Here is a 15042-nt window from a genome sequence, read left to right on the forward strand (position 1 = left end):
ATTTGTCACTCCAAATCAGCAATTCTCTAACTGCGCTCTCAGGAGATCTAGGGCGTTCTTGGGGCACACCAAGGGCTGTTGGGAGCAAGGCAGCTGGTGGAGGCAGGGGGAGTGGGTGGGGCTTGGAGGGGGGCTCTGGTTTTCCCTCTAGAACAGGAGCCAGACTGGTTCAGTTTTAGCCTGTTTTATGAAATGGGCTCTAGCCTAAATTTCATTTGGAAGCAAAACAAAAACACAAACATCCCCCTGGACCCCAAACACAATTCTACTGTGGGGAAAAAAAAGAACAAAAGATAAAGGAAAATGGGAAATAATAGCCAGTGACTAAAAAAATACTCCAACAAGCCTGACTCTTCACTGTGAAGATATCAACAAGACAGAATTTTACACAAGTGGTTTGGTTTTTGCATCTTCAACTGGATCATAATTTCTATAAGATAGCAATTCTATCCCTCCTATTTATTTCTATTGGTTTGTTTTCCATACGCCCATTAGCGTCTGTGAGGGGATGAGGGTGTAACACAGACCTGTGGAGCAAACGTTTTCTTTCTAAGCTAGGAGCATTGTACTTTAAGCAAATCAAGTAATCAGATCTCTCCTCAAAAGTCAGACTAGAACAAAAGGTCATTTGTATAAATTGCACTAATAACTGACCTTTTCTGTCTATAAAATTATTGCTGTTGAATATTTATGTAAACTTTGGAAGATATAAATGTCACTCAGAAATTAGAAGCAAACACTAAAGTAAGTAGATATTATTCCAAGGAACTGGAGTCATATTTTCAAAAAGTAGCTGAACTGAGGACTCATATCTCCTTGGCTGTGAGATAAGATGAAGAATCAAGCATTTTAATATAGGAAGCAAGTTCTGGGGGGAAAGGAGATAAAATGAAGTTTCTATTTTTCAAATAACGTGTTTGCATCAAATCGGTGTTTTTCTAAGGGATATTCAAAAATCTTGGCTTCTCTTGAGAGCAGAGGGTGTGAACTTATGTTAAAAATGCAGATTTCTTGGGGTGCCTGGGTGGCTCAGTGGGTTAAGCCTCTGCCTTCGGCTCAGATCATGATCTCAGGGTCCTGGGATCGAGCCCCGCGTCGGGCTCTCTGCTCAGCGGGGAGCCTGCTTCCTCCTCTCTCTCTGCCTGCCTCTCTGCCTGCTTGTGATCTCAGTCAAATAAATAAAATCTTTAAAAAAATAATGCAGATTCCTCAGCCCTGCTTCCTACCTACTGACTGAAAATCTTGGACATAGCTCTGAGAGCCGCGTTTTTCACAAAGATCTTATGCATGATCAAGTTTGAAGCCTACTGATAAAGACTACGAATTCATAGCAACTCCATAACGAAGCTTATGAATTTCTCGTTTAAAAATACACTGAGTACAAGAATATAAGATGCCATCTATTTGTGAACTTTTTCACTTTGTCATATTTGCCCTTGGTTTAAAGCTATAGGATGTTATTACCCATCATTAAAATACTTTAAATAGAGAACTACAGCAATAACAGTCTAACCCAAGGCAGTAGTGTAAAAGAGCACACACCCAGCTGGGAAGGCTGAGTTTAAGGGCAGGCTTTACATCTTTAATGAACCGCAGCTTTTTCCGACCATGGCAGGCAGGTGGTTTTGCACGCATTGTGTTAAAGGGTCACTGCTCCAGATCGGTGGAGGCCAGTGGGGATAAAGAAAGGAGGATTGGATGGCAAGGGGGAAAAATGAGGGCAAGACTGACAGGGGCACACAGGATTTCAGCTTGTTAAATCCTTGCGTGACAGAGGCAAGAGTATCAGATGGCTCTTGACATCTTCAGCATGTATTCCCTTAGAAAGGCTCACCTTAACAAGGCTCTCAGGAGTTGAGTATGAACAATTTAAAATTTTATTACAAAGAGGCAGCACAGAAGGGAGACTGTAATAAGCCTGGCATTATGCAGACTGTCATTCTTCCTTAAACATGGGAACATATGGTTCATTTGCCTATTTGATACTCATGCTACCTGATGTACTAAGCACTATTACATTAAGTAGTTGGTGATACAAAATAAAATTAGGTTTATTTGCTTGTTCCATTAGGAAGCTTTGCAAGGAGGAGGAAGAGATGGAGAAGTCTGCTTGCTGGATGCTATGTTCTGGTTAAAGTTGCACTGAATAGACTTGTGGAGGGGATGCTTTTAAGGTTGAGCACTTGGGAGTAAAGGTAAAAGGAAAAGGAATAGTGGTGATTTAGAAAGCAGACAGTGAAATATACATAGAGAAGGGTCGAACAGGAAGGGAACATCATATAACTGGTTCCCTTATATTCAGGCAGATGGACTTCCATTAGCTGATGCCCCACAAGGTAAGATGGTCATGAAAAGTCTCCAAGGAGAAAGAGGAATTGGAGCAAAGTGTTGGGCAATGGGCTATGCAACCAAAGGAACTACTTTGTCTAGCTCATTAGCAAGAAGTGGAAAGAAGACAAACTAATTTTTATTCTGCTCATCTTCTGTGTCACTCTGCTAAGCGCTTTCAAATAGGTCCTCCCAAGGGTACATTTTTACTCATGAAGAGAATAAAGATCAAATGACTTGCTCAGTAACCATCAATTCTTTCTTGGCACAGAGAACACCCGGTTCCTCTCTTTCATCCTTCTTTGTCTTCTTTCTCTCTCGTCTCTTCTTCCTCTCTCCACTGATTCACTGCCATCTTTCAACTCCCCTTGCTCTTCCCCCAGCCCTTTCCCACAGCTAACTATTGTGTTCAGGAGGGAGGTCTCAAGGTGCTGGAGTGGCATGCACATGGTGGGCCTGCTAAATTTGGGGCTAGAAGGCAAAAGTATGATAAGCACCACTACTAGATTCCATACTATCTGAGGGGTTCATATGCTCCCATAAAGTACATGCATTGTGCCAAAGGTCCAGGGCCACACAGGGTTTAACAGTACCATTACTAAGGGATAAAGCACACAAGATTCATGGATTTGAGAAGGTCTGTTTGTAACTCTGCACCTGTCTCCACCGTCTCTCTCTCTCTCTCTCTCTCTCTCTCTCTCTCTGTCTGTCTGTCTCTGCAACCCCAGCTGGATAGAGGTGACAGAATTGGTCCTAGGGCACTCAGCAGTTCTTTTATATCAAATTGGGGAAATATGATCACATTTGGAGAACAAATGCCAAGAGATAGAACCTCTACTTTTCAGCTTGATATTTAGTGAATTAGAAAGCATCTTTGTATTTACCTCTTTGAGACTGCTAAGGTAAAAGTGGTAGAAACATAACCATATGTGACAACCCTGTTCCTCAGAAATGTATCTGCATATGAAAAGAAGTAGCCGGTGATGGGTATTAAGGAGGGCACAGATTGCATGGAGCGCTGGATGTTATATGCAAACAATGAATCATGGAACACTACATCAAAAACTAATGATGTGGGCGCCTGGGTGGCTCAGTGGGTTAAGCCGCTGCCTTCGGCTCAGGTCATGATCTCAGGGTCCTGGGATCGAGTCCCGCATCGGGCTCTCTGCTCAGCAGGGGGCCTGCTTCCCTTCCTCTCTCTCTGCCTGCCTCTCTGTCTACTTGTGATCTCTCTCTGTCAAATAAATAAATAAAATCTTTAAAAAAAAAAAACTAATGATGTACTGTATGGTGACTAACATAACACAATAAAAAAAAGAAAGGAAAGAAAAGAAGTATACTTTAATTTGGAGATATATAAAGTATCTGCTATACTGCTTGACATATAGAAGGTGCTTAAAATGGTTATTTTCATCACTAATGACCACTTGTCTGATATATAACTGGATTTTATTTTATTTTGTTTTGCTTTATTTTATTTTATCTTGGGACATGAGAAATGTGGTGGATGTTTTCTTTTTCTTTTCTGACAGATGAGGAAGAAATGTGGTAGATTACTTATTAATTCAGCTATCTTTCATTAATAGGAAAAACACTCTATCTCTTTATTTTTATTGCTCAGAGACTGTGCACTCTGACAAAATCTCAGGTGATTTAGGCATTGTATTTAATGCTGCCCGTCAGGGGACAACTTTGAGCTGCCTGTCCAGTGGGTTAACATTTCCTATTAAATTCAGGAGGTGAGCCCTCAACAGGCAGCCAGCAGTCACAGAGCACAAGGAGATAAATCTAGGCCTTTGATTGCTGTCAGTTCACTTGCTAAGTGGATCCACAAGGAAAAAAAAGAAGTGATTAATCAAACTTAGCAGATGTGGAATTGATTCCCTCAGTCCCGCAGAATGCCTTACAGAAATAAGCTTAATCTGTATTCATCTTGACTTTCTGTGGTCAAGTTTGTGGTTTTTACCTTGGCTGAAGAGGTAAGAATGTGTAACTGGGATTTACATAAAGATTAGGATCACAGGGGTGCCTGGGGTGGCTCAGTGGGTTAAAGCCCCTGCCTTGGGCTCAGGTCATGATCCCAGGGTCCTGGGATGGAGTCCTGTATCTCTGCTCAGCGGGGAGCCTGCTTCCCCGCCCCCTCACCCATCCCTGCCTGCCTCACTGCCTACTTGTGATCTCTGTCTGTCAAATAAATAAATAAAATCTTAAAAAAAAAAAATAGGATCACAGCAATAAAGGCAGCCAATGGCAGGAGAGTATACAGATCACCCAGCCTTTCCACACATGCTGTCTTTTCAGTGTCATACAACCATATGGGAGGGACAGGGACTATTTTCCCTGTTTTTCAAGTGATTTAACTGAGGACTACTGAAGTTAAAGGACTTGCTAGAAGTTGTCAATGATATGAGAAGTAGGGTTGGGACTTGAACCCAGATCATCTGAGTCCCAATAACTAAAAAAAGAAAAAAAAAAACACAACGTTTTCTTATGGAAGGAGAATATGTGTCACATTCTTGACTAGCTTAACATTTTACTCACAATACCTAGTTTAGTATTTGGAACATAAAAGGTGTTCATTAAATATTCATAGAATGAGCACATCATGGACCTATTAATTATTAAGTAAGTTTTGTCTTAAGTCAGATAGATACAAACAAAGCAAAGTAAATTTTAACCTTCATTAATTTAGCAACACAGAAAATATTTATTGAATGTCTGTTATATCCTGGGTTGGAGCTGGGTGCTGGGTCTGTGATGGTGAAGGAGAGTGGGGCTCACTAGGCTGTCTTGCTTGCTACAGTTCAGCTGCCAGCGTTCTCTAACCTGTGAATCCATCCAATCGTATTGTTTTGGCTGTTTTGACAATTTACAGCAATTACAATTGTCTGGCTCAATCAGTTGGTCACCTGAGGAAATCGGTGAAATATATATAAAATTGTAACTGTGATAGGAGCTGCAATTTTAACCTGGCACACTAATGTTTTACATTGATTTCTAATATATAATCTCGATGCTGGCAGTCACTGCATGGGGATAGTGTTTAAATAAATCCAGGAAGCAGCGACCTCAAAAGAAAAAACAACAACAACAACAAAAAAACCCCAAAACCAAGATTATGCTAGTGGTTTTATCCAAGGTCAGGTCACTCATCAGTGATAGAACTGGGATCAAAATCCCTGTTTTCTAACTCCCAAGGCAGGGCTCTTTGCAATACACCCCCGTTTTCCCCATAGGAACATACCTTTGCTACTAGAGATGCTATTGCTAAATAACTTGTAGTACCAAAAGAATGAGGTGGATGTCATAAGACCATACATTCCCAGCAGGAAACCAGCAGCCTTTGGACTCTATAATGCTATCTACCTATTTTTAGTTGTAGGAAAACTTTTCTCCTTGGACAGCATGCCATGAATACAGGCATTTACAAAAACAGAAATCATAAAACAGTCAAGACTTCAATTGTTGCATGCAGACCCATTAGAAACATGTTAATTTCTCTCAGAATTGTTGCTTGACTTAAATTACCAATACATGAAATTAGGTTAAATCATGTGAAAACAGCCCTTCAAAAAATAAAGAATCAAATATGTTCTCCATTATCTGTTGAGTGGAAAAAATCTGGCAACAGAGATGGGAAACTTGGCATAGAGTCCAAGCTTTCTCATTTACTACCTAGGTGATGTATCCTGTCTCAATCCACGTAAGAGTGGAGGAAATTGTCAAAATATATATATTGCCACTATTTTTTTTATAAGTAGGTAATACAGTAAGATTACTTTGAATAGGCTTCTTTAGAGTCCTTTCAACCATCTCTAGGTAGTTACACTTTATTGAAAGCAAGAGGTAGTGACAATGAAATTTCAAAGTAGACAGGACCATATAGAAGTTTTATAACAGAAAGTTAAAATGTGCATTTTCCCACATGGGTATCTCCAAGGTCAAGAACTAAAAATTATTCCTACTTGGAATCACTGTAAATATTTAAGTGGTTTCCATTTGTGACTCTTTAAATCTTTCTATGTATACAACTGTGTCATGTTTTAACGAGATATGAGAGGGTAGAAATTCCATTTATTTTTCTGCTTAAGTGAAATAAGCAGTGTGGCATTTAAAACTGTGTATTGGGACTCAACGTTCTGTCTTTGAGTTTAGGACCTGGTTCTATAAAATTCCTTCTTTCTTTCCTCTCCTAGCTCCCTCCTTTCTTTCCTTCTTTTCTTTTTATCACAATTCTAATTTTTACCTTCAATGTCTTTGGAAATAGCTACGATTAGACAACAAAAAAGCCATTAAGTCAACACAAACTGAAGCCCAGGTGCTGCATTTCCCAGTAAGCAGCATGAAACCATGCACTTAATGAAACCATCAGGTCAGAAGGCAATAGAAGAGGGGACAGGACAGAAATCATGCAGAGACACAAAGTTTCACCGAACTGGCTGTGTGACCTTTGCAAATTACTGCTTAAGGTAATCTATAACTGGCAGAGATATACGTCTGTAATTACCATGTACTTTGGGGCTTAACTTTATTTTTTTTCCAGTTTTTTAAGATGCATGTTCAGGAGATAATTTTGTTTGTTTGTTTATTTTCTTTTGTTGAGACCTGTAACGAAGTCCTATAGCAGTGAGAGAACAGAATTACAAGAAGCATCTGTGAATAGAAATCGCACAGATCACTCCTTTAATTATAGTGAGACAATACTTAATCTGATACGCTGTGAGTGACTATTCACATGCTGAAGATCGATCCCAAATTCATTCTATGTGGGGCAAAGCAAAACATAAACCTGAAAAGCCATTTTAAAAGCAGTTTTCCTCATACTCTACAAAACTATTTTCCTCTCTTTTTCGTATTTTATTCCAATCCTCTTCCCTCTCTTTCTCCTCCCCACATATACTGTGTTTGAGTTTTTAAAGGTTATAGAAATTAAACAGCAGTCTTTCCTGCTTAGTCGTGGACCCTCAGTCACTTTAGGAAACAAAGTAATCAATTTATCTCAACTCTCAGTACAGACCGCTGTTTGATACTGTGCTATCTCTTGGGTTGTCCAGTTCTACCGCAGTGTGTTCAAGCCTCGATTCTATTTCAGCAATCAAAGAGGAAACATCTAAGAGGAAACATCCATATCCAAAGCTCCTGAGAATGCTTGCAATGATCTCCTGGCCTGTCTGCACCGCGGAAGAAGTCCAGTCAGGGCCAGGGCAACAGATTTCCCTTCATCTGTCCTTTCTCCTTAGCTCTGAAGCTTCTGTTCTTCGGTCTCAAGGTGTCTCCTCTAGAAGAGCTTTTCTCTAAAGCTGGTGACGCCTTACATATTCAAACTTTTTTTTGACACATTCATTCATTCCACGGATATTTCTGAGTTTGGGTTCTATGCCAAAGGCATACGGCACGTGCAGATAAATTTGACAAAATCCCTGTCCTGGGAAAAACTTCAGTGTAAGGCTATAGAGACCACTGGAGACAGAAGACAATAAGGGAAGAGAGTGCCCTAGAAAGGTCTTTCTTTTGTGTATCTTGTCATGTCAGAAGAGGGTCTCCAAGGCACCAGATATAACTCTGATAGCTCTCTATACAACCAGCACCATTTGTTTTAACCTCCTTTTCTCTCCCCCTTAACCATAAAAGCAGTCCTAGGTCAGAAATAACAAGATGGTGTCCCTGCATTGAGCCTTTGGGCATTTTTACTGGCTCAGAAAATTCAATGCCAACACCCCGGTTTCTAGATTTTCTTGAAATGTTTGAAGTTCTACAACCCTGTCTGAAGTTCTACCCTCCCACAAAACAACATGTGCCTGAATTTGGAGTGACTATGTAGTTTTGGTGCAGAACTCACTCTCCTGGCCAGCAAAGCTTTGTCTTGTAAGATTGGCAGACTGCCATTTCTCATCATGCTTCAGCTGTCCCTTCTTTTACCTGGCCTGTCTTGTTTGTTGATGCTACCTTCCTGGTCAGGGATGCATGGGAGTTAATGGTACATATAATGCCGGCAAAGAGCTCACTGAGGGTGCCTGGGTGGCTCAGTGGGTTAAGCCACTGCCTTCAGCTCAGGTCATGATCTCAGGGTTCTGGGATCGAGTTCCACATCGGGCTCTCTGCTCAGCAGGGGGTCTGCTTCCCTTCCTCTCTATCTGCCTGCCTCTGTCTACTTGTGTTCTCTGTCAAATAAATAAATAAAATCTTAAAAAAAAAAAAAGAAGAGCTCACATGTGAAACGTTTTCACATCTTCAGCACAATGTCTCATTCACTGTGCATCTGATCACACAGTAGTGCACGTGGATCATTACAATAGAGCTCAACTACCCACTAGTCATCTCTAGGTGTACAAGGTTCTCCAGTACAACTCAATGAAATATATTCTAAGTAGAGAAAAACACCTGTTTTGCTCTATCTAAACTCTCCTAGAAAACATGCCAGTGCTGATCCAGGATTTCTCAGTCACATCCAGAATAGATGGAAACCTCTCTTCTTTCTCTACAGGAACCTCTCTACATTTTTTTTCATGTGGTGAATTCATTTTGTCATGGGGCGAGCACCTGTGTAACTATTTAAAAACCACAACACCAGGTGTGTGAATATAAGTGTCTCTTTCTTTTGTGTAATGCTCTTCTCACTGATTTCTCAGCAGGCTGGGTCAGGAAAAATCTTCAAGCTGAATATAGAAAAAGGTCTTAAAGGATTTTTAAAAATATATTACAAGTGCATGCACTAAATATATTGCAACAAAATTATACAAATAGGCCTTAAGTTTATAAGGTTCTTTAGTTTTTGCTACCATGTGGAAATGTTTAGTATCTGTGAGTACCCAGTTTTAGGTTTATCATAAGGGAGAGAATTTTAGAAGACTTAGATTTGGAAGACACTGTACCACAAAATAGTACAAAATAGAACACAAAAGAGCTTTATTTACCTTTTGCTTTGTCTCAGGTTCTCCATTCCTCTTTTCCAGGAGAGAGTTGCCCTAGGAAAGGCATTTGGCTTGCATTCGATAGTAATATCCCCACCAACTTGAACAACTGAATTTTTTTTAATGGGATTTTTAGAGAAATCAGGAGCTGAGGCTAAAAACAAAATTAAAAACAAAATTGTTGAGTTACGTCCTTAATTAACATGTGGTAATGTGATGTGGTATATGAGACAAAATTTAATATTTGTACCCAGAACTCTCAAGCTATTTTGCTCACACTGTTCTAGGGCCAGTTACCAACTTGGCATTTTGGAGTTCTATTTTTCATTTGAAAAATGAAGATGACAACAGATAGCACCTCAGAAATTCACTGTGGAGATTAAATGATATAATATCTGTGAAGAAGCATAGCATACTGCCTGGCACAGAATACGTATTCAATAAATGTAATCTGTTTTTGTTTTGGTGTAAGTCATTGACATTAACAAAAGCCAGTTGGACTGAGGGAAGAAGCGAGTTACAAAGAGTCACATTCTTAACAGAGTTTATAGTAAAGAGGGTGGAGACGGTTCTGAAGAGCCAGAAGGGGGATCTGAACCCTGATTAGGGAAATCACCGTATCTATTCCAGTCAAAGTAATGATCTTAAATATGAAATATAGAATAGCAATGAATTAGATCATGAATACTCTATCACTATGTCAGATTTCTTCAGGCAAACCTTTAACCAGCAAAATGGAAATACTCTGCCTTCTGTAGAAGCAGGCAGGCTGAGCAGAAATTAAGAAAAAAAAAAATCTGTCAGTTTCAACTTTGTCCCCATTCGAGAAATGTTGAACAAATACTACTTCATGAGAGTGAGAAATTATTAGACTGCTTGGCCTCTGAGTCTTTCCAGCTTCATAAATGGAGGAACCCAGGTGTCTAATCCCCATCCCTAGTCTAAAGTCTAATTGAGCTGAAATTCTCTCAGATATGCCATACTCTTTTGTCTCTGGACATTTCAAGTATTGTTTCTTTGCCCTTCCACAGACCTGTGTGTGCTTTCTTTTCAGATCTCAGCTTAAAGAGAATGTCCTCAATTTAGGGTTATATTCAACTTGCGTGAAGTCTGACAACAACTACTCAATTACTGACTGTAATAATTATATTTTAAATTTTAGGTTTCTTTTCTCAGTGAAACTATAGGTTCTATGAAAATGAAAAGATCACTTAAGTATTGAGAATTATATTTTCAGTGCTTAGTACACATAAATGTTCAATAAATAGTAGTGATTCAAAGAATAAACAAACAAATAAATGACCATTGTCCAAAAGCTCTTGAAACCTTGCCTCTTTGCTTGATCTGTTCTCTCGTTCCTCTCCTTTTTTCCTACCATGAAGAAAAATATGTGACTAAAGACACTAATGGTTATTTATTGTGACAGATACCACTTAGATTATCATTCTCAAATGGCTTCTATCCCCAATTTTTCACTACCAGGACTTATCTGCCCAGCTTTCTTTGAGGTCTGGATGATCAAGTGGCAGGGTTCTAGTCACTGGCATAGAAGGATTTTACTGTAAGGATGGAAGACAATTTTGCATTTTCTAATGAGAGGTATAAATTTGGTCACTTTTGTTCCTACCTTCCCCTTCTCCTTTAAGTAGGAACTTTATTTCTGTAGCAATAGCAGTCATCCCCTCAAGGCTATACGCATGAGGGACAAGTGTAAAGAAGAACATCATCAATCACAGTCACATGGCTCAGCTACCACCCCTGAACTTCTTGTTAAGAGAAAAAAATAAATACCTGCTTAAATCATTATAAATTGAGATTTTCCTTTCTTTTCTTTAATTGACTGGTGAAAACTTTTTTTTTTTTTTTTTTTTAATTTGAGAAAGAGAGACAGAGATATAGTGAAGTGAGAGGGAGCATGAGCAGGGAGGAAAGAGAGAAGGAGACTCCCCACAAAGCAGAGAGCCCAATGTGGGGTTGCATCCCAGGACCCTGGGATCAGGAACTGAGCCGAAGGCAGCCACTTAACAGGCTGAGCCATCCAGGCACCCCAGGTGAAAACATTTCTAATGGAAAATTTTGAACTGTACTCAAAACATCATGTACTAGGATCAGCTTTGGAGGAGACTTTTTCTGGTTTGCATGTACCCCAAAGTGGGCTTCTCTGGAAGTCCTAATGTATTGCTCAAGTAGAATAATAATTATAACCCTGCATTTTTTTAAGTTAATTTAAACATTTCCCATTATGTCAAGGGAAAGCAATCTCTAATTTACAGAAAAATTGGATTCATATTATGTATAATCATAGCTTGCTAAAATGGCATTTTGAATTTTTTGGTTATAAGTGAATGACTTACCTAATACTCTCAATTCTGCATTTGCATAAATTATCCGATATTTGTTTTCTGCAGCACACTGGTAGACACCCGAATCTGACACATTCAACATAGTTATGTTAAGTGTCCCATTTTCTATTTGAATTCTTTCCTAATAAAAGAAAAGTCATGTAAAAATGCTAGTATGTTAATGTAGGCATTCTCTTAACCAGAATACATTATTAAACATTTGTGCATATCTACAAGATAGAATATTTTCGTGTATGAGAGCTGATGTTTATGAAGATGAAACTTAATATCCCGTAAGATTCTCAGCAGCTTTTTGAAGTTAAAAAAAAGAAACATCCTTCATATAATTTTAATGGTTAGTATATTTTATGTTATCTCATTTCTTTGAAAATTGGCATTGTCTGCATACAGTATATGTTACCGTTCTGTTATGAGGTATATAAAATAATTTGGAAGATTGTACCATTCCAATTATTCTAGAAAATATGGTCAATAATAATGCTAGACAAGAATATAATGGTTAGAAATTCCCTTGGCTTTCCATCAGAAGATCTCCAAAAGACTTGAAATGTGATGACTTGATAATGTTCTAATTGAGTCATAAGTTGGAGAAGCTAAATTCTCCTTTTCTGCAGCCTGCCATAGTATGCTTAAACAGCCAAAAATCTGTTACAGAGTCCCATTTGGAGGATAGAAATACAATTTTGAGTGCACATAATGAAATAGTTTAATAGAGAAAATATAATTTAAAAAAATATTTCAGTATACCTATTACCATCCCTTAAAGATAATAAAAGTAGGCTGGAGGAAACAGAAAAGGCTCTATGCAAAAGGTATTCAGGAAGAAAATCCCACTAAAACCAAAACAAAGAACAGCGTTATATTCAGCTTCTAAACACCAGATGTTCTTTGTGTCCCTAGCTGTGCCTACAAGTACAAAGTAAAAGGGAGAATTAACACAATTATTTGGATAATTTGATGAAAAAAAGTCTGTTTCATTTTCAGTATACTGTAGAACAAAAGTATAATTTAGGCTGAAAATGTGGATAACTGCCTCAGTTCTCCACTTCCTATGGGTTTAGAGTCATTAGTTTTCAGAAAAGCAAGATACTGGATAATGTATCCATTATCTTGGCTTGGATCCTGGAATCAGACTACGTTTAGAATACAAATTCTAACAATTACTAGCTACTGTGTGACTTTGGGCAAGTGACTTAACCTCTCTGAAACCAATTTTCATCATCTATAGAAGAAATAATACTAGCATCTCTCTTACAAAATTGTCACGAGGATACAATAAGATAATGCATGGAAAAATATGTGCACAGGACCTGGAACATACAAGACTTTGGTGGATGTTAATTATGATGACAATGATCCTGATGATGATGATGGTGATATCTGGATGTGAATCTATCACTGACTAGTGTGTAACCTTAAGCTTGTCTTCTCTACCCTTAATTTTTCTCATGTGAACAATGGAGATAATATTAATAGCTACTTTTATTTAAATATTATATAAATTAGTATATATGAAGAGTATATTACATTTCCTAACACCGACTAAGCATTCCGAAAACATTAATTGTTGCTGGTATTAACAAAATTTCCCTAGGAGAATAGGTGAAATTTTTTTTTTAAAGATTTTATTTATTTATTTGTCAGAGACAGAGGGAGAGAGAGCGAGTGAGCACAGGCAGACAGAGAGGCAGGCAGAGGCAGAGGGAGAAGCAGGCTCCCTGCCGAGCAAGGAGCCCGATGTGGGACTCGATCCCAGAACCCTGGGATCATGACCTAAGCCGAAGGCAGCAGCTTAACCCACTGAGCCACCCAGGCGTCCCGAGAATAGGTGAATTTTTAATATTAGCATTGACACTTACCTGTGGATTGAGGCGTTCACCATTCTTTAACCAGGTGTACCAAGGATTTGGCTTTCCACTAGCTTTGCATTCCCAAAACAAGTTGTCATAGATAGACAGGTATGTATTTTGGATTTTTTGTTCCCATTCGGGTGGGGCTGTTTCAAAAATAGACAAGAACAACTACTTCGTAAGTCAATGATCCAAAATATTGTGCAACATTCCAAGGTCTGTACAAAGCAGAAGGACAAGGCCTCCTGGGCCCAACAAGTGCTGCAAACACATGATTTGATGGAAGGGAAATACAGAAGCCTCAATGTGGAGTAACGGAAGTCTTGATATAAGTATCAGTGGTCCTTTGGCGTAAGATAAATATTTGCCACTTGTCATTTTGATGCACCTTTACAGCAACTTGGGAGTTGTGGGGAAAAGTTCAAATGCAGAACAAGGCCAGAGAATAATTTCATGGCAAATATTAGTGGATAGGTCAAGTTAGAAAATGTATACAAATTCTGAGCCCACTGTGGGCAAAAGGCCTTTGATTATATTTTGTCTGAAATGTTGTAACTAAAAATAAGTATATCTATATCAGATATAATTACAATTCAGTTTGAAGCACAATTCAAATATGAGTCTCATTACATTTTAGTAGGATTACAGTCCAATTTTTTTTAACCCTAGATAAAACCTTTGATAGACAATGAGTACTGAGGCATTTATAGTAAAGTGCCATTTATGGATAAAGTGGTAATATCCTTACTACCATTGACACCAAAAAGTGGGGTACAGATTAAATGCTTTAAAATTAACATTTCTTTCATAAATATAATATGGGGCTACCTGGCTGTGTCATTTAATCCCTCTCTTTTATTTAGGTCTGGCCTCAGATATGTAAGAGTAGATGAAACATCCTTCGGAACTGCAGGCTATTACAAGTTAGATGTCTTATATATCTAATTGCAGGTAATTCCCCCTCCAATATTGGTATAGGATTTTTTCAGGGATTTTAGGGAACCTTCTCAAGAAGACATAGTCAAAAAAGTACAGAAGCCAAAATTTGAACCCTGAAAGCACATCCTCAATCAAGGGGTTGTGGTCAGGCTGTCTGATTGGGAATGTCAGCCCTAAGATGGGGGGTCAGGAAAAGGAAGAGTCAGTAAGGAAGGAAGGAGGCAATGCAAGAGTCAGTTACTGAGTTGGCCACCGAGATGGGCCACTGTTACTCTAGATTCTGTGACGTTCTAAGGGTCTTTATAACTGCCTACCTGGGGAAAGGAAGAAGAAGAATTTGTTCACTGGCTCCTGTCCATAGTCATTCAAGAGTGGTAGAGACAGCATGTATTAGAACACCCAGGCTACGTATGCTTAAGTGCTGAGCAGGCTCCTGAGAACAAAGAAAGCTGAAGGGGAGAACAAGATGGACTTTGTGTGGCACCTGAGATGAGACCCTGTCAGGTTACACCTACAAAACATGGAGCTGCTCACTGCAGTGGTGGCTGAAGTAAGAAGTAGGACTGAGAGTCTTTGAAATGTTATACAAGTATGTCCGACTTCCTGGATTTTCCCACTGCAACATCTGGTTCCATTAAGACCAAAGGACTT

General features: G+C 38.9%; 1 protein-coding gene across 1 annotated transcript in view; it reads right to left on the bottom strand.

The window, feature by feature from the left end:
* The window catches only part of LOC122909261 (contactin-6), a 296144-nt gene that overhangs the window by 60140 nt on the left and 220962 nt on the right, over positions 1–15042 (bottom strand). The window contains exons 9-11 of the mRNA XM_044253137.1: positions 13462–13598; positions 11594–11723; positions 9243–9393 (exon numbers count right to left, since the gene is read on the bottom strand). Coding sequence (XP_044109072.1) covers positions 9243–9393; positions 11594–11723; positions 13462–13598 — 418 coding nt within the window. The remainder of the gene's footprint in view (positions 1–9242; positions 9394–11593; positions 11724–13461; positions 13599–15042) is intronic.

The sequence above is a fragment of the Neovison vison genome, chromosome 6, assembly GCF_020171115.1.
Source record: "Neovison vison isolate M4711 chromosome 6, ASM_NN_V1, whole genome shotgun sequence".
Taxonomy (NCBI): Eukaryota; Metazoa; Chordata; class Mammalia; order Carnivora; family Mustelidae; genus Neogale; species Neogale vison.